At 34.2% G+C, this 25,181-nt stretch overlaps 1 protein-coding gene across 3 annotated transcripts in view; it reads right to left on the bottom strand.

Moving 5' to 3' along the window:
* The window catches only part of btbd11a (BTB (POZ) domain containing 11a), a 184,162-nt gene that overhangs the window by 40,907 nt on the left and 118,074 nt on the right, over positions 1 to 25,181 (bottom strand). For 2 of the 3 annotated variants that reach the window (XM_056455860.1, XM_056455861.1), the window contains exon 2: positions 16,302 to 16,451. In XM_056455860.1, coding sequence (XP_056311835.1) covers positions 16,302 to 16,451 — 150 coding nt within the window. Of the gene's footprint in view, positions 1 to 16,297; positions 16,452 to 25,181 lie in introns of those variants that run through there. The other variant, XM_056455862.1, reaches the window with a different exon arrangement.

Raw genomic sequence — 25,181 nt, 5'->3', positions numbered from 1 at the left:
TTCTCAGAGTGTTTTCAATAACATCAATAACATTACAGATTGTCTAACATTCTAGGATTATTATTTATATATTAATAACAATAATTTTACAATTCTTGATTGAGCTACACTGAATGATTTTGTACAAACTGCATATTTTTTTGTTTTAATTTTAAGTTTCTTAACCTTTTAGAAAAACAGAAGTCCTATGAATATTACACAGACATTTTTAATGTATTTGAACAAGGAAGAACAACAAACCCTTAATATTTATTGTTTAATTAAATTTGTAATGATTAAATCAAAGTCTGGACCAAAACCTTACTTCACCCATGCATATTTATTTTCTTAAATCTTATTTGAAACTTTAAAGTTGACATTTAAAGTCTTTTGTGTATAAAGTCACTTTTTTGATGCAGATAATAGTGCAGATATTAAAAAGGGACGTCTTGTATGTGACCTAAAACCTGGTCTTTACTGAATGAGCACTGTGCCATGTTCGACAGATCACACTATTATGTCTGTCTTTTCTTTTTCATTCTTTTATAACCTGTTTTAACACATTTTAATCTGTTTTTATTTTTTATACTTGTCTCTTTTATTCCGATTTATGTAAAGCACTATAAATTGCCACTGTGTATGAAATGTGCTATATAAATAAACTTACCCTGCCATGCCTAATACTAAACTTTAGACTGACATCACCAGCGTCTATACGTCTAATCAATTTCTGACATAATAAAATCCTCTTATAATATGTAAATCCATCACTTTGGAAGCAAAGTGGGTTGCACAAGTCATTTGATGTTGACTTTAGTAAAAACATTATAATTCACTACGGACAAGAAACCATCATTGACCTTCAGCAATTTAAATCTTAAGTAGTTTGCAATCTAATAATGATGAACCACAACCTGAGGCTTCAAAGAGACACTAAAGGACAAAGTCAAAGCTGAAAGACTGAGTGTGTCCCCTTCTTTTCTTCCCTGCCCTTTCGGTGTCAAAGAAGCACAGCCTCTTTGAAGTTGATTTCAGAAGGTTCACTGATGGCATTTACAGAGCTGGCCAATCATCTCCTCAGACACTTTTCAGACAACTCGCCAAGGCCACAAGAACAAATACACACCGCAATGCACCTTTGTCAGACTAGAGGTGCTTGAATAGTTTGAATAAATGTATTATTTTCTGTGCTTTGAATATATGCATATGTATGTATACAGCTATATATGTAAATATATGTATACTGCTATGGTGGAAAAAGACCACCTGACATTTCTGTTTCTCTGGATTTATGCTTTATAGTTATGTGCTTGAGTAAAACAGTTTTTGTTTTGTTCTGTAAACTACGGATGACATTTCTTCCAAATTGAATATAAAATGTTTGAGCTTAAAAACAAAAAGGTGCCAGGTTTTCAGACATTATTATACAAAAAATATATACGGAATAATAGCAGAAACTACAGAGTAGAAGATTTCCTTTCATGTGGAATAAAAAAGGTCATACAGGACTGAAAAAAACCAGATGGTAGAGGACATTTGCATCTTTTTTTCTACGAAAATATTGTAATTGCTGTTTTAATAATGTACGAGCTGACATTATTGAGAATGTCATGAATTCTATTAAAAACAACCATATTGAGAGTCTACAGGTTTCCACTTGCATGATGAAGCCTGTACAGTATTACAATGACTCTATAATTATAGTTATGAAAGCACACATATGGGCTTGAATGGGGTTTTCATCTTATATGTATGAGATATGATATAGAGAGTGCTGTTTTCCAGAAAAGTTCAATTTTAGACACAATATATATTTTTCAATTTAGCCATACCAAAAACTAAAAACAAAGGCAAAACCAAAATAAAATTGTGTCAGGCCCTGGGCAAAATCTCATCAGTAAACAAATTATTTGCCTTAATCGACTTAAGACAATAACAAGATTAAATGCGTTTACACATTTGCTGTTTGAATGTTCCTTTCATGATCCATTTTACTGTTATAGCACATAATCGATTAACGTTCCTTGCTTCATCAAGCTATCTGCATTTCCTCCCCGACCATTTGAGTTCTCTATAGTTTCGATTTATGACCTTTAATCTGATTAAATTAATCAAAAATCGCTGTTAACATGGTAGACTCTTAATCAGATTATTATCTTAATCGCATTAAAATCGAATGATTGGTGTCCATGTAAACGTACTCATTGTCTGTCTTTGTTTTTGTATGAGTGCCGTCAGGACATGCTCGGGATGCATGCTCTCATCCTGGTATTTTTGTTGTTTTGTTTGCGGCATGGTGTTTTCGCTCTTAGCACTCCAGTCTCGTTAATTTAGTTTTTGGTTGGTGTTGGGATTGGAAAATGCAAGTGTGAGTGCACTGTAAGTGTTTTATTTATCATGTACTCATGTCTTGCCTTCTGTCTATGTTGCCATTGTTTGTTGCACATGGCCTGTGTTTACACTTGGTCACGTGCTGTTGTGTTTCATGTGAACATGCGGTTAATGAGTTCTTTCATTGGCTGCGTGTTCTAGTCCTGTTTTATGTGAGCACATGGCTCGTATGTTGTCTTTTTGTCATTTGCTCTCCTGTCTACCGTCTAGTTCCACCTCCTTGCTAACCCATTATTAGTTTATGTTCACCTGTTTGTTTGTCAATTATTTCTCCTTTATAGCTCCCTCTTGTCTGCTGTCCTGTGCCAGTTCCTCATCATATATCGTCCTGTCCAGTCTTGTCTAGTCTTGACCAGCCCTGCATTTCCCTGCCAGACCAGTCCAAGTTTGTTTTTGTCTTTTGTTAATGTTTTCCCCCTCTGAGTTGTTTCTTTTTAGTTTTATTTTATAATTAATAAACCCATTTTTGTCCTGGTCTAAAGAGTCCTCATCCTTTCAACAACCTCAATCTTGACATTAACATCGATAGTAAGAAAAACAAATACTATGGAAGTAAATGATTACAGGTTTCCAACATTCTTCAAAATATTTTCTTTTGTAACAGAAACAGAAAAAAACTAGCTCAGAACAAGTCAAGGATGATTTAAAATTTGGGTGAACTATCCCTTTTAAACTTTAGTTTAGTGGATTTAATTAAAATGTTGTTTAATCATATATATGTATATTAATACTGGTATATATTTTTGTCAATACACCATACACCACTAAATGAGGATAAGAAAAAGAATACAGAATTTACATTAGTAGGTAAACTACAACTCAACCAACTAAAACACCGGGAGCAATAGCAAATGTTCCTAATTTGTATTTGTTGACTAGTAAAAATGTTGTCTCTCATCATCAGTGATTCTGATATTGACTCAAGGTCAAAGTCAGCAGTGTGGCCTACCCATCAGCAAGGCAATCAGTAAGAGATCAAGGCCGGTGAATCACTGGTTATGCCTGAACAGTCAGCAAATGTGTCACCGAAATAGGTGTCTCATTTAAAAGTCACAAACCCACAAACAAAATTATGCAGTGTGTTTGCGTATGCATATGCTCTCAGGAGGCTGTCATGCTGAATCCTCCAGAGAATGATGATTCCCTCATCCACCTTATGTGGCTGCATGGACCGGAATTATAAAGGCAAACTACCACTGCGGGCCATGATTCATCTGGCTGAGGACTTGTCGCCATAACAATGGCGACTCATAACATCCATCACCCAGAGGCCAGAAGCACAGAGCGTCTCATCTATGGGTACATTTACAACATGACATCCATTACAAATAACCACCTCTAGGAAATCATAACCATAAAGTCATTGTGCATTTACTGTATACTAATGACAGTTATAAAACAGTTCTAGGCTTGTAATTTGATTTAACTCTTTGTGTCATTCTGACTGCCTGTGTATGGTCACACTCCAATACACAGTGCAATATTGCTTTTCATGCAAAAAAATCAATAGCCAAGATAAATATTGATTTAGACATTACTGGAAGCAGCGGTTCCAGTCACTTAACATAATTTTACAGTTATGTCGCTTTTTTTTCCTCCATTTTACAGTTGTGCTGTTATTATATAGCAAATTGCTGGCAGCAATGATTCCAGTGATTTACTGTAATTTTACAGTTTTAATACTGTTTTCTGTTTTATGGCTGTGCTGTAATTTAAAGTACAGTAAAGTACTGGGAGAAATTGATGCAGCAATGTCTTTGTAATTCTACAATTTTTTACATTCCTGTTTTGTATTTTACTACAGTGCTGTATTGTAAATTCTGAAGCATAATACAAGTTAGATTCTTTTTTACTACTATCCGATATCCTAACATGTCTAGTATATTTACTCAATGAAAAAAAATAAAGAAATGGTTGACTGATGTAGTGCTTCATTTGCTTTTTTTAAAACAGCTGAAAGCATTATTAAATTTCTGCAAATTTAGAGTAGGTGATTATGAGCATATGACTGTTATTTTACAGAATTAAACTGCAATAAAATATCAGTATTTTATTGTTGGAAATTTACATTTTTGTTACCGACTTGATTCACTGAATGAATCATTGACTACGTTTACATGGACACCAGTAATCGAAATATTTGCCTTAATCTGAATAAAACAATAATGTGATTAAGGTGTTTACATGAGTTGCTTTTTGAATGTTCCTTTCATGATCCCAATTCACATCTTATAGCACATAATTCGATTAACGTCATTGCATCACCACACTATCCACATTTCCTCTGGAGTTTCATGTAATTTCGGGTGTTTCATTTTTAATTTGTTGACTTTAAGTGCAGTTTGGCACTTTCTCTTTCATTCAGGAATTTTTCATGCATGTGTTTACATGTCTGTACTGCACTTCAATAATGCGCTAAAATTGGCATAGTCCACATGTCTTAATTAGATTTCTGTTTAGTTCGATTATGACCTTAATCGGATTAAATTATTCAAAAATCTCTGTTAACATGGTAGACTCTTAATCAGAGTATTGTCTTAATCGTATTAAAATCAGATTATTGTTGTCCATGTAAACGTACTCACTGTCTTTGGACACACTGGCAGGGTGAATTATTAAATGACTCAAGATGCTCAAGTGTTTGACTCTTGAAAAAAATAGTTTTGAAATGAGTCATTTTAGTTAACGATTATGTAATTCAATATAACCAAGTTTATGCAAATTAGCAAAATTTAAATGAATGTCATGAAGGAATCTGCATTCTTGAATTAGTCAAGTAAATGAATAAACTCTTGATTAAATTGGCTCATTAATTAATACAATCACATTTTAACAAATCGATGTAACTTGCAGAATAAGTTACTAAACAATCACAAACCTCTAAAAAACAGAAACATTTTTAGTCTTAAAGGCACAAACACAGAAAAGCTGAGTGATGCAAACTGAGAAATCTCCCAGTACATTTGAACTGTATATTAAATCTGAAGACTCTAATGAACGGTTGCATAATCTTTAATTAATCATATTTAATCACATATATTACCTCAGGCATGCAGTAAACACAAAGTGTAACACTAAAGGGATTCAAGTCAGTTCATTTATTCTAAAGCAACCCTAAACCCTGTTTCCAGCTGCCAGGGGTGTTGCTTTCTAAGCTGTCCTCATGTTTTATGCATGTGTGCTGGTGCTTCTCCAACAGGGGAACCTTGCAGTGCGTCCAGAGCAGGATTAGTGAGTGGCAGTCGGGCTTACCTTTACTCTCCCAAATCTCATTTTATGATGAAATATATTGAGATGGTGGATAGAATGCAACTCATCTCGCAAAACCTGAACTGATTCTTAGGGGTGACATGGGAAATAATACAAGACGTGTATGCAGTGGCATACTTGAGTGGATGATATCGGGGTGTAAAGTATTAAGGTGATGTTTGCTAAAAAAAAATAAAGATGTACCATTTAGAAAAGCATGATGGTGGGTAAATGCTTTTTGGATGAATATTTTTTTTGGCCTAATAAATAAGTTAAAAGTACGGAGAAATACCAGAAAATAATATGACAATTGTATGCCTTTTCTAGATACTAAAAAAATTAATTAAAAAAGAGTAATTTGTTTAAATATATTGTTTAAAATGTCTTGTTTATTCATGAACAACATCTTTATGAATCAATCATTGGTTTCCCCTTGATTTGTTAAAAGAAACACTTCTCTCTAAACACTAACTCACTCAATATTAAACTTTGTGTACTGTTCAGATTGACTACCCTTTCGTTATATTGGTGGCAGTTTTTACCCCATTGACTTATATTATTAAAATATTTTTGGATTGCAAAGTCATGACACCAAATAATCATGCATTCTTGATAGTTGGTGGTTTTTCCTGTTGGGAAGAGGTAAAACTTTTCATTTTTACTGTTGAGCATCAGTTAGCAGCATTAACTCTTTGGATAAGCCTGCGCAAAAACGTTTGCGACTTTCGATGGGGTAAAACAACAAATTATATGTGTGCGTGCATAAATACACTTACTATATTTACTATGTTCTGAGAACTGAGCTGCTTATTTTTTATCGTCTCAAACATATCAAGGTAAATTCGGAAAGGTCTCTTTTAAACTTTCACACTTGCGCACACACACATGCACACACTATACTTCAAATAACCATATAATTTTAAGCCAGAAACCAAGCTTTTTTTGCACTGCACCAAATGATCAACATTAAAAATGACAAATTGTACCTCTTCACAACAGGGAAAATCAGGAATGCATGATTATATGCTGTCATGGCTTTACAATCAAAAAATTTTATTATAATGGAAGTGAATTATAATCGGCAAAAACAGCCACCAACATTACATAAGGGTAGTCAATTTGCCCAGAGTGTTTTTTTGTTTTTACATTTTTACAGCATTTACCCAAAATATGTGTCAAAATAAGATTTGTCACCAAAAATCATACCATTTGGTGAAACACAGAGAAGGTTAAAATTAAATTAAAATTCTAAATCACCCCATAGTGGATGAAAATATGTCCAACAGCACATAAGGGTTAATGTATTGTTTGCTGCAAAATATTAAATAAAATCAATGTCACATTTGCAATTGGGCAGACATCTTGATATTCCAGCACTCTTGCTTGTGTGATATTATTAAATTGTATCATATCTTAAAAATAGGCACAGATTTTAACTTCCATAGCCTTAATTATAGAGTCATTATATCTATAATTTGAAAGGACAGTTAACCCAATCACCTCATAATTTTTCCACTCATGTGGTTTTAAAACTTTATGAGATCCATTCTTTTGTTTTTAACAGCAGAAAGGAACTCAAACCCATTTTGATCAAGTGAAGCGTGAGTAAATGATGACAGAATTTTCATTTTAGGGTGAACTATCCCTTTAAACCGCACACAAAGTAATTGCTGTATTGAAAAGCACTGCATTGTTGACAACAACTTCCCTTTAGATCTTTGGCAAGTCCTAACTGGGTGCTGAAGGGAATTTCTGCATACGAGATTGTCTCCAGGAACGTGACAAATGGAGGTGTCTCAGTATTAACCACCAACGTGAAAGCAGCAGGAAATAGTGCCAGAGCCTTTATAATTACTCCCTCTAAGTATAATTACCGGGTTTTCCTTTGACCGTGAAATAAAGGCACCTTGCTATGCAATCTGCTGCACAGCTCGTGGGAGATTTCTCCATTGAGGCAGACCTTTTGCCTTCATTAAATTTTGAAGGCTCTTACCTTATTTTTTATACAAAAGTAGCTCGGCTCAAGTGCATTTTTATATTATCAATATTCAGACATATGGTAAATGCATATTTCATACCGAACTGGGTGTTGTCATGAAAATTTATGCGTGAAGCTCAAGCAAGAGATTTCCCATCTGACACTTGCAGCTTCAGCAATAAAAAAAAACACATCTGCCCACACTGAACACAAACTGCTGTGTGACAAAACCTTTTAAAACATCCTTCAGATTCGCAGTGATTTCTTTAAATTAATAGCTTACGAAAAAATTAACATTTCCTTATAATTTATTCAACCCCACAACTTTAGTTGTCAGCTGCAGTGGTGGAAAGAGTACTGAAAAATCATACTTGAGTAAAAGTACCATTACTTGCCTAAAAATGTAGTGCAAGTAGAGTAAAAACTACTGTTGTACATATTACTCAAAGTATGAGTAAAATGTAGACCTTTCAAAAGTACTCAAGAGCAGTGAGGAGTGAGTATTATGCTGTAAAAAGCTGAAGCATTTACATGTAACTTGTGGAAGTGTGTAAACGTAATGTTCTGTAGTGCAGTTAGTTATTGCCCAGCAAGCACACAGCATCATAAAACATTAATATTAGGTTAGATTTAGGTTGTGATGTCAAGTGACCAAAATTCAATGTCTATCCAGTGTCTAAGGATTTAGATTGTGTTAGAAAGTGACCAAAATCCAATGTTGAGCCAACATCTTAAACCAACGTCATATTGATTTAAAATACTAAAATTTATTCATAAGGTATGGCAACCAAAATCCAGTGTCTGATAGACTTCACAAAGGTAACGTCCACACAATGTCACAATTGATATTTGGCTGATTTTAGGTTGGACATTAGACATTGACGTCGGCCTGACGTTGGGTTCTGATGTCAACCCCATTTTCATTTCCAAAAAAAATGCAATGCCCCCACGACGCTGTACGACATCAATCTGACGTCATGTTGATGTCTTGTGCCTGCTGTATGTTTAAGGCCATTTCGGTCATCATACTGTAAACATCTGTCATCTTTTCATCAGTGACATGCATCTAAATACTCTAAGGGTCAATGCGTGTAAAAATTTTGGACGTCTTCTTGGACAATTTTAATGCTTCCAAACAGTTTGCTTCAATTATAAATCGCCCATGTCTTGAGGTAGTTCATTATGCTGCGATTTACCTTCTATGTGTGATTTGATTGGACAGGAATCACAAGACTACTTAGCCAATCTCCATAGACAAGAAAAAATAAAAGTAGTGACTGCAGACTGAAGGAAAGTAAAAGTAAAAGTACAGATACAGCACTAAAAATGTACTCAAAAGAAAGTAAAAGCACACATTTTTAAAACTACTTAGTAAATTACAATTCCTGAGAAAAAAATACTCAATTACAGTAATTTGAGTATTTGTAATTTGTTACTTTACACCACTGGTCAGCTGTGATCTTATAAATATGGAGTTTGGAGCATCGATAATAGTTTACTATCACTTAAAAAAAATCTTGAATTTATTCCTCCAAAAAACAACATCATATACACTGGATGGCAAGAGGGTGAATAAAAAATTAGAAAATTTGCATTTTTATGGTGAACTATAGTAGTATACAGTATATTATGACATATACTATAATATATACTATAATAGACACACCTGAAAAAAAACGTCATAGTTGACAGATTTATGAGACCATCATTCAATTTATCTCCTTATGTAAATGTGTGTAAATATATAATGTATACACACACATTCAGTTTTTATATTAATTTCCGTAATATTATTGAATAGTATTCAAATATTCTGATGATTTATGTACAATACAGTATGCAAAGTAAAATTTCTGTATTTAAGAGAGACTAACTAAAGCTTTGTTTACCAAAAAAAGTTTTCGGCTTCTATAATCATTCTGCATAAACTCGTAAAGTTTGTTTTACCATCTTTTTGTGAAGAAATAGCAAAATGAAGTCTGAAGATTCTGTCTGGCACTGCTGATGAGATGAAGACTTGTTGTTTTACCGAGTCACACCTGTTAAGAACATGTGCTAGCATGGGAATTTTACATTTAGTACTTGTTTCAAAAGTGTTAGATAACCTAACATTTGACTATTACAAGCAATTATACTAAATTAGCAGCTGTTCTAGGTGTTAATGCATATGTATGCTATTCTAATTATGCCACAATCAAGCACAATTATATCCCATATTGGCAGAGTTTGAGTTATCTTATACAGTTGTCAAATTTGAACTGTCAGGAGGCTTTTATTAAACAATAGAATATTGCAGTTGAATCATCAGCATGTCGTTTTTTTCGTGCGTCATCAAGAACAGCTCTGTATAAGGTGCGGGATAATAAGGTGAACTAATAAGAAGCAATTGTTCCAGCCGTTGTTAAATTACAATGCTCCGTTAATTGTGGTTATTGAAAGGTGACTGCTGAGGGGTTTGTTTCACAATTTACTTTGTCAGCAGTCAGTCAGTCAGTCATTGAAGAAATGACAGGTCAGTATTTGCTGCAGTTTGTGTCAATTGAAAATGACCTGTTCGCCCTTGACTGTCTGGTCATCTGAGTTTAAAAGAGAGGCTTGTCTTTTAAAGTTCTGGGATGCACTCACAAATCTTTAACAACCAATCAACTGTAAAATGATTCGTCTATTTCTTGGTTGATGTAAGGCATCTGAACGAGTCTAAAAGCCTTTGGCATATAGAGCTACTTAAAAAAAATCCCACTCAAGACAGCCGAGAATAAAGGGTTTTCATTACATGCATATTTTTAGCAGGCACTGGAATTTCAACTATATGAAATTATATGATTAAATGCAAAACAAAGTAGATTATTTAGAGAAAACTCAGGATTTTTTACCATTGACAATTTTGAATTTAATAATCAATATTTTAAGTCACACATTTTGTTTGTTAGTTGGTTGCAGAACACTGGGGACTGGGTTTTCTTTCTACAAAAGATTTGATTGGACAAAAGTGTGAGTGGTGCAGGAGTCATTATTATCTCTACTTGTTTTACTGAAAGAGAAAGAGTACTAATTGTATAGACCCATTTTGAGGGATGTAAACAAAAACAATGGCCCTAACGTATTTCCTTTTTGACATTTTCAATTTCCATAGATTCTGAGAATCAAAAAACGTCCACTTAATGATAAATAATGTTATCACAGCTGTTTTAACATTAAGATATGATTGAATTGCCTCTATTACAGACTATTACAGAAATAGTCTGTAAAACTGACAACTATTACAGAAATAGTTTGATAACATGCAGGAAATGTTCATGGGCCAATGACACTAACTCATTGAAATGGTCTATATACATATGTTTACATGTATATAGCCAACAGCAGAATGTGCATTACAACAAACCATGAATTAAAATTGACATAATGTTCAAATAGTAAACAAATCTCCATATTTAATAGCATATTATTAAAAGTTGTTTTTAGTGGTTTGAGTTTAGAAATATAATATTAAATACTTAATTGTTGCTAATAATAATATTTATTATTCGTGTCTTACACTTTGCTTCCTACAGCATCAAGAAGGCATTTGTTTTCTCTGGGCCGTTTGATCATTTAAATCACTGACACGGTAGTTTAAAGGAGGATTAAGTAACGTGTATGGTGTCTACCCTTTAGACAGAGAGCTTTCAGACAGATGCTTAACATGGCAGGAGATGTGTGTGTCAAAATGCAAGTGCAAGTGCAAGTTTGTGTATGCGAGTGCGTGTTTAGCAAATAGCTGTGTTTCTATACCACAGTCTGCTGTCAAGGCCTCTGAGGTGAAATTGTGGAGCTCAGCAGGTAGAAATAAGTGATGAAGAAATGATAGACATGTCAGGTTTAAAGGACAAGGCGCCCTTAAAGAGACAGTTAAACTTACTGGGTGAAATGTGTCTGAGAGTCTGCATTTGTACATTGTTATCACCCCCCCCTCCCTTCGGTTGTTAAGTAATTTTGGTTATTAAGTGGTCTAAAAAGCAAGCAGTGTGTCTTTTGCAAAACTGGAGCAGTTAGGTTTTGTGCCCTTATTTCTCACAAAAGAGTTGAATAGCTTAAATCACAATGCTGACTTTCTAAAGCAGAGCTATTCAACAAAAAAATTATACTAAAGAAAATAAAAGAACACCATTCTGGTTTTTACAGATCATTTTAGAGATAGAAACTGTGTTTAACTTTACCATTTTTACTGATTACGTTAATTAGAGAACATTTAAACATTTGGGGTCGCTTTAATGAAATAAACTGATTTGTTTATTGAGCAAGAACACATTAAATGAATCAAAAGTGACAGAAAGGTTACAAAATATGTATATTTCATGTAACTGCTGTTCGAAACACTTGCCCTGTGTGTCTTTCTACTTTCAGATTCCTTCTTCTTTCACATTTAAATTAGGCCAAATTCTTCTAAAGGCCAATTTATGCCAGATGAAACCAAACACAAACAAGACACAGATTACAACACATCAGACATCCCATGACCCGATAAAAAAAGCAAACAAACATGAAAACAATTGCTGACCTACATCAATGTTACACTATTCTGTCCAAATCCAACAATCCTGTATGTTGATGCTGATCGATGTCTATTTGTGTGGATAACTGAACTTGCCAAGCTTTTAACAGCTGTTCTGATGCTGAAGAGGCACTTGGTGTGTTTCCGGATGGCTCATGTCCTTCAGGAAACACAACAGGGAATGGGAAATAAGGGTTTTTGATTGAACCATCTTCATTTAGAAGCAAAATGGGGTTGATTTCACTTTTCTCACTGCCACTGGATGTTATTAGCATCAATACTGAAGGTGACATTTAAGTGTTATATTAAAAATGTATACATTTCAGCTATATTAGCAGAAGTATCTAGAAGAAAAAAAAAGCTTCAAATTTTGTCATGCAATTTAATTTCCATGACAACAAGTTAGCCAAAATCAAACATTTGTTTAATGTTTTGTGCATTTTTTTTGTCAAAACTTTCTTATAATTGCACAGAAGTAAAAAAAAAAATGGGTTAAAGAATTTTGTGATGCTATTACTCCACTTAAAACACTAGACACAATAGTCTGAGCAGCAGGTTTATAATTTGAATGTGTCATTTTCTTTTTTTTTTTATAGAAGTTTGGGTAAATATTCGATTTAGACTTATTAAAGCTTCTTAAGACAAATCCCACCAAGAGCAGTGAGGGGTTTCCTCTTTGCCTTGTCAAGATTGAGGTTTTATTAATATTTCGTAATTGCTAATTTCTCAATGTATGATCTAAAGGCCTCTGGCAAATGAGACTAATAAATTCAATGTCAATTTGAAAAGCAGCAGTTGATTCTGGACTGTATTATCTCCTGGAGAAATGTATTGAGCATTTTTTTTGGATAGAGGGATGGATGGGTGGATGGATGGATGGATGGATGGATGCATGGATGGATGCATGGATGGATGGAAAGAAACCAAATGGCTAGCTGGCTGGCTGGATGGATGGATACTGTTTTAAATGAATGGATGGATGGAAGGAAAACAAATGGCTAGCTGGCTGGCTGGCTGGCTGGATGGATGGATGGATGTATAATGTTTTAATTGAAAGGATGGATGGTTGATTTGGATGGTTGATTTGGATGGTTGATTTAATTGAAAGGATGGGATGGATGATTTGGATGGATGGTTAATAACTCAGATGTATGGATGGGTGAATGGATGGTTGAATGGGAAGTTTGTATCAAATAGATGGATGGATTATTATTTTAAAATTGGTGGGTGCATGTATGAACAATATCTTAGATCTACAGTATGTATGGACGGATAACACATGGATGGATAAAAATTGATGAAAGACTGAGTGACATATTATCTCAAATGGATAGATGAACAGTTGAACAATATATAAAATTATAGACGGATAGATATAGTTATAGATAGATGGATGGATGGATAGATGGATGGATGGATGGATGGATAATGACTTTAACTTGAATTCCACACTCTTCATTTCATTTTTAGATTTCAGCAGTGAAGTTAAGCTGGGAATTATTTAGTTAACCAATGAGAAAGCACAGTGCAGGCTGAACCCCTAAGGGAACTCTTGGAGTGTGTGGAGAGACAGATGTCCGAATTATAGCCATATTGAAGGGGAAAAAAAGCTTCTCACGGTTTTCTTGCACTAAAATTCAAACAGAACAGAATCCAGACCATTTTTAGGGGGAAAAAAATGATAAAATCCCCTGACTATTTATTTACTATAATAAAAAAGTGGTTGTTTACTTGAGTTTCAAAAGTACACTAGAGATCACTATGACAATGACATTTTTTAACACATATACACACACATTACACAACCAAGAACATCTGTAGCATAACATAAATAGCCTTCAGCATAGTGAACTCTGCAATAGGTGGGTTTCACCGTTAACTGCACACAATGTATTAGATTTCCATGTAAATTTGTGTAATGGATAACATTAGTGGCACGTGGCAGACGGCGAGACGCTCAAAAGAAAAGCTGCACACTTACTATCAAGTACTGTTTTGCATTTCAACACACTGATAGTTACAGTACAATTCTGCGATAAGGAGACTGAGATAATTAGAATAGACCAAAATTATATTCTGCATAGCCAAAACTGAGATGATTCAGCGCTAAATGAATATGCATGAGAATTTTTCATCAACAAAAACGCGATTGCATAATCCAGGCTTTTATATTTCGTTATATAGTGTGAAAATGGGCAGTAAGTAGTTAACGGTCAATTAGGTGGCTTTTGAAGGCTTTGCAATCAATATATAAATGCTTATTGTGCACACAAAGCCGGAAAGGAGGAAAAGTCAATTACGTCTGATTATTATGCTCATCTGTGGCACAACAGCTAATATTCTGCATGGTTACATCACCAATGCCGCATTATGACAGCAACTTCACATCTGTGCTAATACTTCTTACATGCAATAAGACGAATACCCTGCAGCTTCTTAAATAAGTCACATCATTTGTGATTTGTTGTGCTTGTCTACGTCTGTTTAACACTCAATACATTTGTCTGATTAGCTCTATTTAAGAAATAGAAAAAAATATATTAAAAAAACTACAAGCACGCTGTACTACAATAATTTGATTATTAATCAAGAATACTATTGATTGTACTTTTTATTTCTCCCCCTCTTCTACTTGTTATGAAGCAGATTCTGGAGGTAAAGTCTCAATAAAGGAAAGCACAGGAATGCACAACTCATAAATTGATAGAACTTCTAAAGCAGTATACGATTTCTTCCAAATGTAAAAAATGCATTAAGTCTTTCAAGCAAAACAAGGGAGGTTTGAGGATTTCTATTCATCTACCAATGATGCTTGGAGCAATAATATTGGTATAATGCTTATTATATAAACCATCAGTATGGGGTGATCCAAACATTGCAATTACTCGGCAGGGGTTTCACAAAAATATTAAGTGCTCTTGACAGTGTGTCAAAAAAAATAAAAGGAATTGATTTTGTTATTTTAATAATATTTGTAATCAGCAAGCAATAGCTTGGTTGCTACATTTCCTCAACTGTTTCTCATTGCTAAAGCCGATGTGTCTGTTTCTCGGCAGAATGCAATGTTGATTAGAATGACAGAAGGGTCACTGGCTCTCCGTAATTTACCCAAGTCCCTTTGCACACATCGAATTTCCCCTTTTCATTTGGGTCACATGCATTCATTTGGCAGGAATGCTTGAGGAGACATAATCAGTGTGGATGATCGTGGTCTTTCGGATCTTGACTTTTGGGGTGTTTTGTGTGTTCTCTATGATTAGAAAATGACTGTAGCTGAGGTTGTGCAGTATGCACGAGTTCTAAAATCCACTGCCACACACATGCTAACCACCATCCCCAAGAAAAATATACAAAGAGCTGTTATTGAGTCTGAAGACCATACGGTGGACGCTACATGCAGACACACCTTATTCAGTTAGGGTAGGGCCTTCCAGTTGCTGACCGCTGACCTTATACTCCCACACAGGACACTAAAAACAGTCTATTCAATGGATCATCCAGATGTAAAAAAGCTCAACAAAGTTCCAACAGAGGATAGACGCCAAACCAAGGTCACTGCTACAATTTTTAGTTCTGGGATAAATATTTGGGCTAAATATAAATGTTGATTCCACTTTCATTTTTAGCAGATTAAATGTATTAAAATGTACAGTCTGTCTCTTCCCAGAAAACCAGACTAAAACACTGATGACTCATCCTGCACCACACACAGTTTTGTCCAATCAAATGCTCTCTTGAATAATATTGACCCATCCTAATAACACCTTCAATTAATATAGGTTTTTCAAAATTAATTTTGAGTAACACATTTAGGAATTATTTTTACAAATAAAATAAAATCAGCATATTGGAATGATTTCTGAATCATGTAATGCTGACTACATTGTGTAACGATGGATGCTGAACATGTAGATTTGAATACATCACAGGAATACATTACAATTAAAAACTGAAAATGTATATAATAATATATTTTAATAATATTTATGATGCACCTTTTAGTAGTAAGTGTATTTTTAGTAATAGTCACACCTTAGGTATATCCTAAATACCAAGTTTACTGCATAAATATGATCAAATGTTTTCATCTAAACCCAAACAGCAAGTAGCATATTATGGCTATAACCTAACTATAACCTACTAACCCATTTTTAAGGCATGAGTACTTACTGAGCTCGGCGATGCTCCCCACGCGGGTCGCCAGAAGTGACTGTTCAATGGTGCGGAGTTCAGCCTGGCTATAGGCATGGCCCTCTCCAGTTTTCCCTGCTCGCTGCTGGTCACGGTGCAGGTTCAGACTGTCCGGCAGGCTCAATACACCTGTGGACCAAGAATCAAACAATTAAAAACAAATCAACATGCGGCAAATGCCAGAACCAGACAACAAAACATCTGCAATGGGACCAGGAGACTTTGAGAGCTAAATGTTATGACATTATTATTGTCTGAGAGGTAAATCATACAACCCCAGAAGCAATTAAAACTGCTGTTTTGGTGTTTGGACCTTTTTCAAATTGCAACAAACCATGCGCCCACAGGTGAGTTCAGCAGCAGGTATTGGCTGATGCCTTGGTCGTCTAATGTTCATTCAGTAACCCTAATCAAATTACCGCACAGCACCGCAGCCAAGGCTTTTGTTTGAACAGGAGAATAGGCAATGACAGATGGGATATTGAGCTCAGCCACAGGTGAATAAAGACAGACAAGCAGTGATCTGTCTGAGCTAAAGGCTTTACACGTTGGGACTGTATTGTGTTTCTGAACTGGTATTAATTAAAGGGTGATATTTGTAACTATTTGTCTTGGAGTGGTCCCTAAGCATTTGCCTTCAAGTGGTTTGGTGCATACAAGCTATATTGCTTTGTGATATTGCTTTTATACGAAAGATCAATGAAAAAGAAGTATCTTATAGCTTAGACATAGTATTGTCAGTTACAACACATACATTTGCTGCACCACAGGAGAACCACACAGAAACATGCTGTAACTGTAACAGCTTTCATACAAATCTTTCAATAACAGAAAAGCACTTGTTTCATTTCCATGAAGAAAATGGTTCAATGACTCATGTAGATAGTACTGTAATTTGGTTTTTGAAGAATCAATGTTAAACACGTCAGTTGAGAAATTATTCAATGACTCACTCACCCCTGATTCATGAATGAATTAGATGTATAAATTATTTGATGATTCACACATAAAGCCAAGTCATCTGATTAGTTCCTGAATGAACCCTTCTGAATGAACTGGTTAAGTATATGATTCAACGACTCACATAACACCCATACTAACTTCTCTTCACTGGCTTCCTGTTCAGTTTGGCTACATTTTAAGATTTTAGTTTCGGTGTTTAAATGGCTAAATGGACTAGCACCAAGATACTGGTCTGCATTAATTCAATTGTACACTCCATCAAGGGCACTTTGATGTGCTGATCAGTTACTTTTGGCTGTTCCACACCAAAGACTAGAATGCACAAGACATGTCACTTGTATCTTTCGGAATGGGGAAAAGTGTAATGGTCAATATGGTGAATAAAGCCCACCTTCTATTACAGGAGCCAATTATCGATCGCTATAGACTGACGATACTCCAGGGGAGGGGCTCGAACCAGATGTGAGTTTCTGCAGATTTTGTCTGATTTGGACGTTTAGAAATGAAACTAAAACAGGGGTGCCCAAACTTTTTAGTATGAACGGCCAAAAACTCAATAATATCAAGAGCCTGGCCGAAGGTAAATATACCAAACTATATTACATTAAGTTGCCATAGGCAATTTCCTAATTTATTTAAAATATTTCACAATAAAAAAGAAACATTACTTTTATTGTATTAACTTATGCAGTATAACTATTTTAAATGAACTTATTGCAATGTAACCAAACAATCACATTTTAACACGGGAGGAGTTCAATGCTGCATACATACTTAGCAGAATTGACTCAGTCTCACCAAAGTCTCTGCATTGTCGGGTGACAGTGTGTACATTTAAACAAATCTGATTAATTTACAAAATTGAATTAAAGCATTTAATTTCAGTTAGCTTTTGACAATAAAACAAACAAACAAAGGGTTGCATTAAATTTGAATTGACAATCTAAACCATCCCTCTCATTCTCCCTCTCTTCTCAGATGGGATGGCGGGTCAACTCAAAGGTTGTCATGGGGCCAACTTTGGCCCGCGGGCCCTAGTTTAGGCATATCTGAACTAAAGAGACAGTTGTGGTTTAATTTCATTGGTGATTCCTACTATAAAATTCATTTGTAAGCTTGGCAAGCAGTTTTGGACAATTTGATGTTTCCCCATTCAAACAGAATGCCCAAGCATACTGCCTGAGAGGTGCTTCAAAGATGGCCAACGAGTCAAATGACTTGCCTTAAAAAGACTTTGTTAAAGGTTAAAAACCAGGGGGGCCCGTGCCTGTGCAGTGATTGCCCCTAAACTCTGGAATAACTTGCCTCTCCATGTTAGGCAAGCCACAACCCTTTCTGTTTTTAAATCTGATCTTACTCTTTGGCTTTTAATACCATATGAGAGTCTTATGTCTGTTGTATTTGTCCTTTGTTTTAGATGGTGTATGTGTGCCCAGCACTTTGGTAAGCACTTGTTGTTTTTAAAAACGCGCTTTATGAATAAACATTGACTTGGCTTGCTTTCTCAATTACTACCCTGTAAAGATCTTCCACTAATTCATTCTTGAAAGAATGTGTGATTTTAAATCAGGTGAATATACTATTTAATGACTCAAAAATAGTCTTCCAATTAGTTCCTGTATAAAAAACAGTTTTGAATGAGTTGGTTGAGTACAACATTCAATGACCACGAAATTACCCACCTCATTAGTTTCTGTATAGACTGTAAAAAGGATTAGTTGACTTTACTTTAAGGAATTAAGTAAACCAATTGCTTTAAAATGATTAAGTACATGAACTATGTGTGAAATTATAAAAAACTAAGTTAAGCAAATGTTACATCACAGAATTATTTTAAGCAAAATCAACTTGTCGCCTTTAAGACAATGGATTTAATCCTTTTTCTGAAGCAATCGCTTTATATGTCTAATTCAGTAATTGTTTGTGAAGGAATTGATTAAGTAGATTCAATGACTCAATTAGAAAGACCTAAACATTTTATAAAACTAAATAAATCATTGATGTTGCAGTTTTCTGACGCACTCATTTTATTCCTAAATGAGTCTGTGTTTTTGAATGTCAATTGAGCATATGCTTCAATGACCCAGTCATAAAAATCCACTCTGGAAAGTTTTTGTCAGATTATATACAAGTTTCACTTTCATCAACAATATGCAATAAAGTATAACACTATATAAACAAGGTACTTTAAAAGAACATTCTCCTGCACCACATGCAAACACACAACAGCCTGTCAGGAAGTTATTTTAAGCAGGTTATGCTTGACTTCATCTAAAGGGATTTGTGCTGTCAGTCTCCAGAGGTGAGTAAATATCCTGTCTCCTGCTGTATACCGAACAGAGCCGTTAGCACAAGACAACACAGGGAAAGAAACACAAAAACTCATGAAGATTTCATAACACCATGATTAAAATGACCCGGCACAGGGAGTTCTGGCTGCTCCCGATCTCTTTGTGGTTACGACTTTATGCATAATGGAGGACCTGCAATATTCGCCAGATGGGAGACAAGCTGAATGCTTGTCAAGAGACACAATGTTGTTCATGGGTGACATGATGCTTTTAAGGAATTTTGAAGGGAGTTCAAGCGTTTGTTTGTTGATTGTCTGATGAAGTTATTTTCGTGATGAGTGCCGCAGTATTGTGTGAGGTGTGAATGTATTCATGTGTGCGGCTCTTAATGAAGCCGCAGACTCACGCAAGCCAGCATCATGATGTCTGTTACAGTAGGTGCTGCATTTTGCTGGAGGTTTTCATACAGTTCAGTGAGGAGGTGAGAGCGGATGATGTAGTCCAAAAAAATCCGCACAAAGTTACAGGGATTTGCTTGACCTGTTTTGACTGTAAAGATAAAAAACGTAAACCCTGACAGATGGGTTGCCAGATGTTTCAGGTAAAAAATAAGGCAAAAATGTACTGTGGGATATTATGAAATTTGGCTGTAATTAATTATAGTTTAATGCATCTATGTCATTAAAGTTTATAATGTTAACACACAAATTTAATTGAGCTCAACCTAAAACAGAAACAAGATAAGAAAAAACACAGGGGATACTCATTTACAACATTATTAGTATTTTATTATTATTATTATTATTATATATATTATATTATTATTATTATATTATATTATTATTATTATTATTATATTTATTATTATTATATTTATTATATTTTAAAAGCTTTTTGCTATAAATAAGTACTTCATGCATTTTACTTGTAAACCATTAAACAAATTCTTTACTAAATAATTAAACAATTAACATTTTTATGTCAATTAACACCTTTATTCAAACAAAATGTGTTCTGTTTTACAAAAAAAGCACAACAATAAAATATAATATAAATAGTAAAACACATGAATATTATATCATAGTCATGGTTCAAAGAGGGAATTGGACTTTCATTCATTTTACTTCTACTTAGCGTTTAGCAAGTATTTTTAATTATGTTGTTCGGTTTTTGTTTTATTGCAATCAACATTTATTTGATAGTTGTATGTAAAGCATTAAGCAATTGTTTTAGTATGTATAAAATATATGATATAGTATAAAATCTTTAATATATTTATTTAAATTTGTTTTGATATACAATAAATATACAGTGCTTAGCATTTATAGTAAACCCCTTACGAATCTCTCTTTTAAATTCATTTTTTTAATAGGAAGCTATACAATATTATATTTGTGCATAACATTAGTTTAGTCAGTACTGAAGCCAAATCTGGAGCTTATCTATAAAATAACTTACGATAACTGTCCAAAAACCTACACCCTAATTTATATGGTATAGAAAAATATTTGCTAAAAATTTTTAAAGAGGAAAAAGAAGCAAAAAAATTGAAAAATTTAGTTGAACTTTTGTAGGTTGTAATTTTTTTTTTGCAATATTTTGCTTGAATTTAATTCTTCTATCATTCAATTTTAAATAATTGGTGAAAAAAATTATTTAATAAATATATCTCTTATTAAATCTGTTTTGTTTAAATGCACCAAAATACATTGCCTATATTCTGAGAAATGGAATAATCAAAATGGGTGTTCTCAGTTAGCTGAGCCCTGTACATACAATTAATATAAACATATTATATGAGATATTAGAAACAGATGGCGACGTTAAATGAATGAATAAATTAACTGAAAATAAATTAAATAAAACAAAAGCATTAAAATCATAAAATAAAATAAAATCTATAAGATAAAATCTGTTTTCTCAAGCACAAAAAAACATGCAGCGCTTGTGAACTGTCACCACCCCAGGAAAATCCAGAATGCCACAGGAGAAGAAGAAACTGAGTTTTGATCCCAAGAAATCTTCTCATGACTCTTTAACTTGGGCCAAAATATGCACTCCAGGAGAAAAAAACAGGCCTCAATATTTTATGACCCCTCCGCCCAATCAACATTCCGGCTCTCTCCAAACTATTCACCCTCTCCCTCTCTATACTCTCAGTACATCAACTTTTAATGTCATTACAGACACTAAAAGATTCCTCTGCAATATTCATACAATCAGGTCAAATCACGGAATATGAGTTTGAACATTTTCCTCGCTCCAACTCTGCGCCCCGCCATGTATCAACCATGTTATCTCTCTCCAGCACTTGTATTCCCCACTGAGAGAGAAGAAACAGATATTTTTATTTCTGAAACGTGTTTTCTTCACTTGATATGGGGTTAACTTAAATGGTAAAGAGGGCGGGGGGAGAAAAACGAGGCCGCAGTCCCTTAAAGGTTCCCTGAAGTGCTTTGAAATGCGCATCTTTGTTTGATGTGTGAAGTAATTTCAACAGAAACATGAAGACATCAGGACACATCAGGTATCCCCTCCCCTTCCAAACAATAGCCAGTAGCGTTTGTTTATATCACAGCTCTGCGGGTCTTTGAGATAAAGCACATCTCACATGACAGACACTAGCATAGCAATGCTGAGCTGTTAACTGTTTCATTCTAAAAATACAGCATTTGGTGTGTCATTCTTTGTGTGTGTGTGTGGTCTGCGTAGACCGCACTAACGCTGCATTCACACCTATGGACAGCATATTTACAACAGTGTTGATGTGTGTTTGCAATGAGCAATCATGTAAACAGAGGGTTTTAGCATCCCAGCTTTTTGTGGGTCTTCTATGCATTATTATGTCTAATAAATAAAGAAGAGTTCAGCTAAACACTGTGTACCGTTTTTTTTTTATATATGCAAGTGTTTAGATGAAACACTGGGTTACATGTGAATAAGGGGAGGGGCTTATTTTCAGATAATAGAGAGCATTTGATTGGTCGGAGGATCTGATGAGAAGCTGTAGTGCATTGTGATGTCATAAAAAATGGTTGCTTCTGAAAGTGCCGATAGCCTAGGAATCAGCAAGACAACATAGCGCAACTCTGCATCCTGAGTCCCAATTCACTGATATTTCTCAACCCATACCGCAAGACCTCCCTATCCTTTTCCGCCTACACTTCCTTTCAATCACTTCTGTCCTATCATAATAACTGCAAAAATATACAATAATAATTTGTTGATTATCGGTGAGAGAAACAATACATTTTGAATGCTAATGTTTACTAAATATAAGTGTTGCCATTGTTTGAAGCACATTAGCTTACAGAGAACATTAAGATTATTCTAATAATAATAATTAGTTTTGATTTCAGGGGGACTTTTAAGATTGTGACTTGGTACCAAAAAGTGTGATATTTAGCATGATGTTCATAAAACTTTCTCCACACTTCAACAGTGAAATAAAGAGAGGACACGGAGTCATGAGAACTGCAACTACTCAAGAACAGTTTGCAATAACTTTGTTTGAGACAAACTGGAAAAAACAATACAGAACTAATGCTGCGAAACACTTCAATCATAGCTGGGGAAGTTCTCCATTGCAGGAACATTCTGAAAACTCTCTGACAAGATTAGACCACTCGCTTTCTTTTCAAAACCACATTCAGTGACTTCTTCCTGAAAACTGACACTGAAAAGAGATTGAACTGGGACAAATGTATTCAGAAAACATGATGATGGATATTTGGCTGGCATGAATCTAAGATTGAATTTCTGCATCTTTGTTTTAGCAACGCAACCATAGCTTTGGGCCCATGGTGCTCAGTTTACTCAGTTTTTATTAAACTTCTGGCAAAACAAAGATTTGCAAAAAAAAAAGGCCAAGCTCATGTCAAATCTGCAGTTTTTCTAAACCTTCTTTGGATATAAAGCTGTTCACTGACCTAAATACCATTGCTCATAGTTCAGAGGTAATCCTGTGCTTTTGTAATCCAATTTATTTACCAAAATAAGACAATATCCTACGTTTAAAACAGGGTTATTAAAAAAAACACTTTATTTTTTATCATTACTCAATATTTTAACTAAGCAGTAAATCAGTCAACATAAAATTAAATGAAATAAAATAAAAATAAATAAATGAAGAGTAAAAAATAATAAAAAATAAATAAATAAACAAATAAATTAAATTAAATTAATTATAAAAAAAAACAAATAAATAAAATAATAATTAAAATATTTTTAAGAATAATAAATAAATAAATAATAAAATAAAATAAATAAATGGTGCAAAAGTTTAGATTTATAGAAAATATGTAAAATTGCATTTTATGGACATTATATACAAACTGTGCAACATTGTCAAAAATGCCTCTTTTTTAAATAGCTACCAAAATCTACCAAAACTAGTCATTCACACAATTAAATCACAACAATCCAGTCATTCACTGAAATGTACTGCATTGAGAAGGCATATCTGTATTTTAAGAAATAATACAACTGATGTATAAAACTACTGCTTCAGTCAGTATATGAGTGAATACTTCTAATGGACATTAAAATCTCATTAAATGACTGTAAGACGTATGCCTCTGGGACCAGTCATTATGTGCAATATTACTGCCATGATGAAGGGCCCATAATTCTCTGCTGGTTTTAGTGGATTTAAGTGAAATCCAAAAATGACTTGGACGCCTCAACATTGATGGTAAACCCAGAACTTCGACAGACTATCACATCATCCCCCTCTGCCGCTACATCTGTCACTTCTTAAAGAGCCAATTTATTTTCTTTATAAGGAAATGGAAAGGAACACAATGTCAGCAAATCAGATGGCAGCAAAAGAAAAACCATAAGTGCAGGTAAATGATATCAGCTAAATGCCAAATGGATTATTTCATGTGGATGCTAGTTATGAGCTGAAAATAGAATAGATATGAAAATATATATAGATGCATTAAGACATTAAGTTTGCATTTGCATGTAGCACTGATGTCAGAGAACATAGTGAAAATGCTTCTATGTCCAATTTTATTTTATTACTTTTGCATTTTGATTATATAATTTGCATAAAAATTAGAACTCGAAATGAAATTCTGAAAGTCTTCAGATTTGGCCTTTGCTATAATGACAGCAGCACAAATTCCACAAGTTTGTGTAAACCCAGATAATCATGTGCTCCAGCATGATTTGGGATGATCCAAAGAGCATCTTGAGCTTCAGTGGAAGAACATCTGACCATCTGTACAAAGACGTTCGCATAATCAATGCCACAAATCTACTTAGCAACTTCGAAACAGTGCAAAATCAGAAACATCTTCATCTTTTTACCTCACAATGAATAAGTTCTCATTTTGTGAAACTCATAATATATGCAGTTTATTTCCCAGATTAAATGAGAGGGTCTGCAGGGTCCTTTACACATTGAGACTTTTAATTTAACGAAAAATTACATTTAAACATTAAAGCTTTTAAAGACATTTTAAAAGCACAGTTCATTCAGAAATAAATAATAAAACAAATATATTATTAATTTTCGTACTCTCAGGTCACTCAAGATGATTTTTAGCTGAAACTGTGGTTCTTGGATAGTCTAAAATTAAGTCAAACAGCTACCAAA

The sequence above is a fragment of the Danio aesculapii genome, chromosome 4 (assembly GCF_903798145.1).
Source record: "Danio aesculapii chromosome 4, fDanAes4.1, whole genome shotgun sequence".
Taxonomy (NCBI): domain Eukaryota; kingdom Metazoa; phylum Chordata; class Actinopteri; order Cypriniformes; family Danionidae; genus Danio; species Danio aesculapii.
The sequence above is the reverse complement of the archived record's forward strand: the minus strand, read 5'-3'. Positions and strand labels throughout refer to the sequence as shown.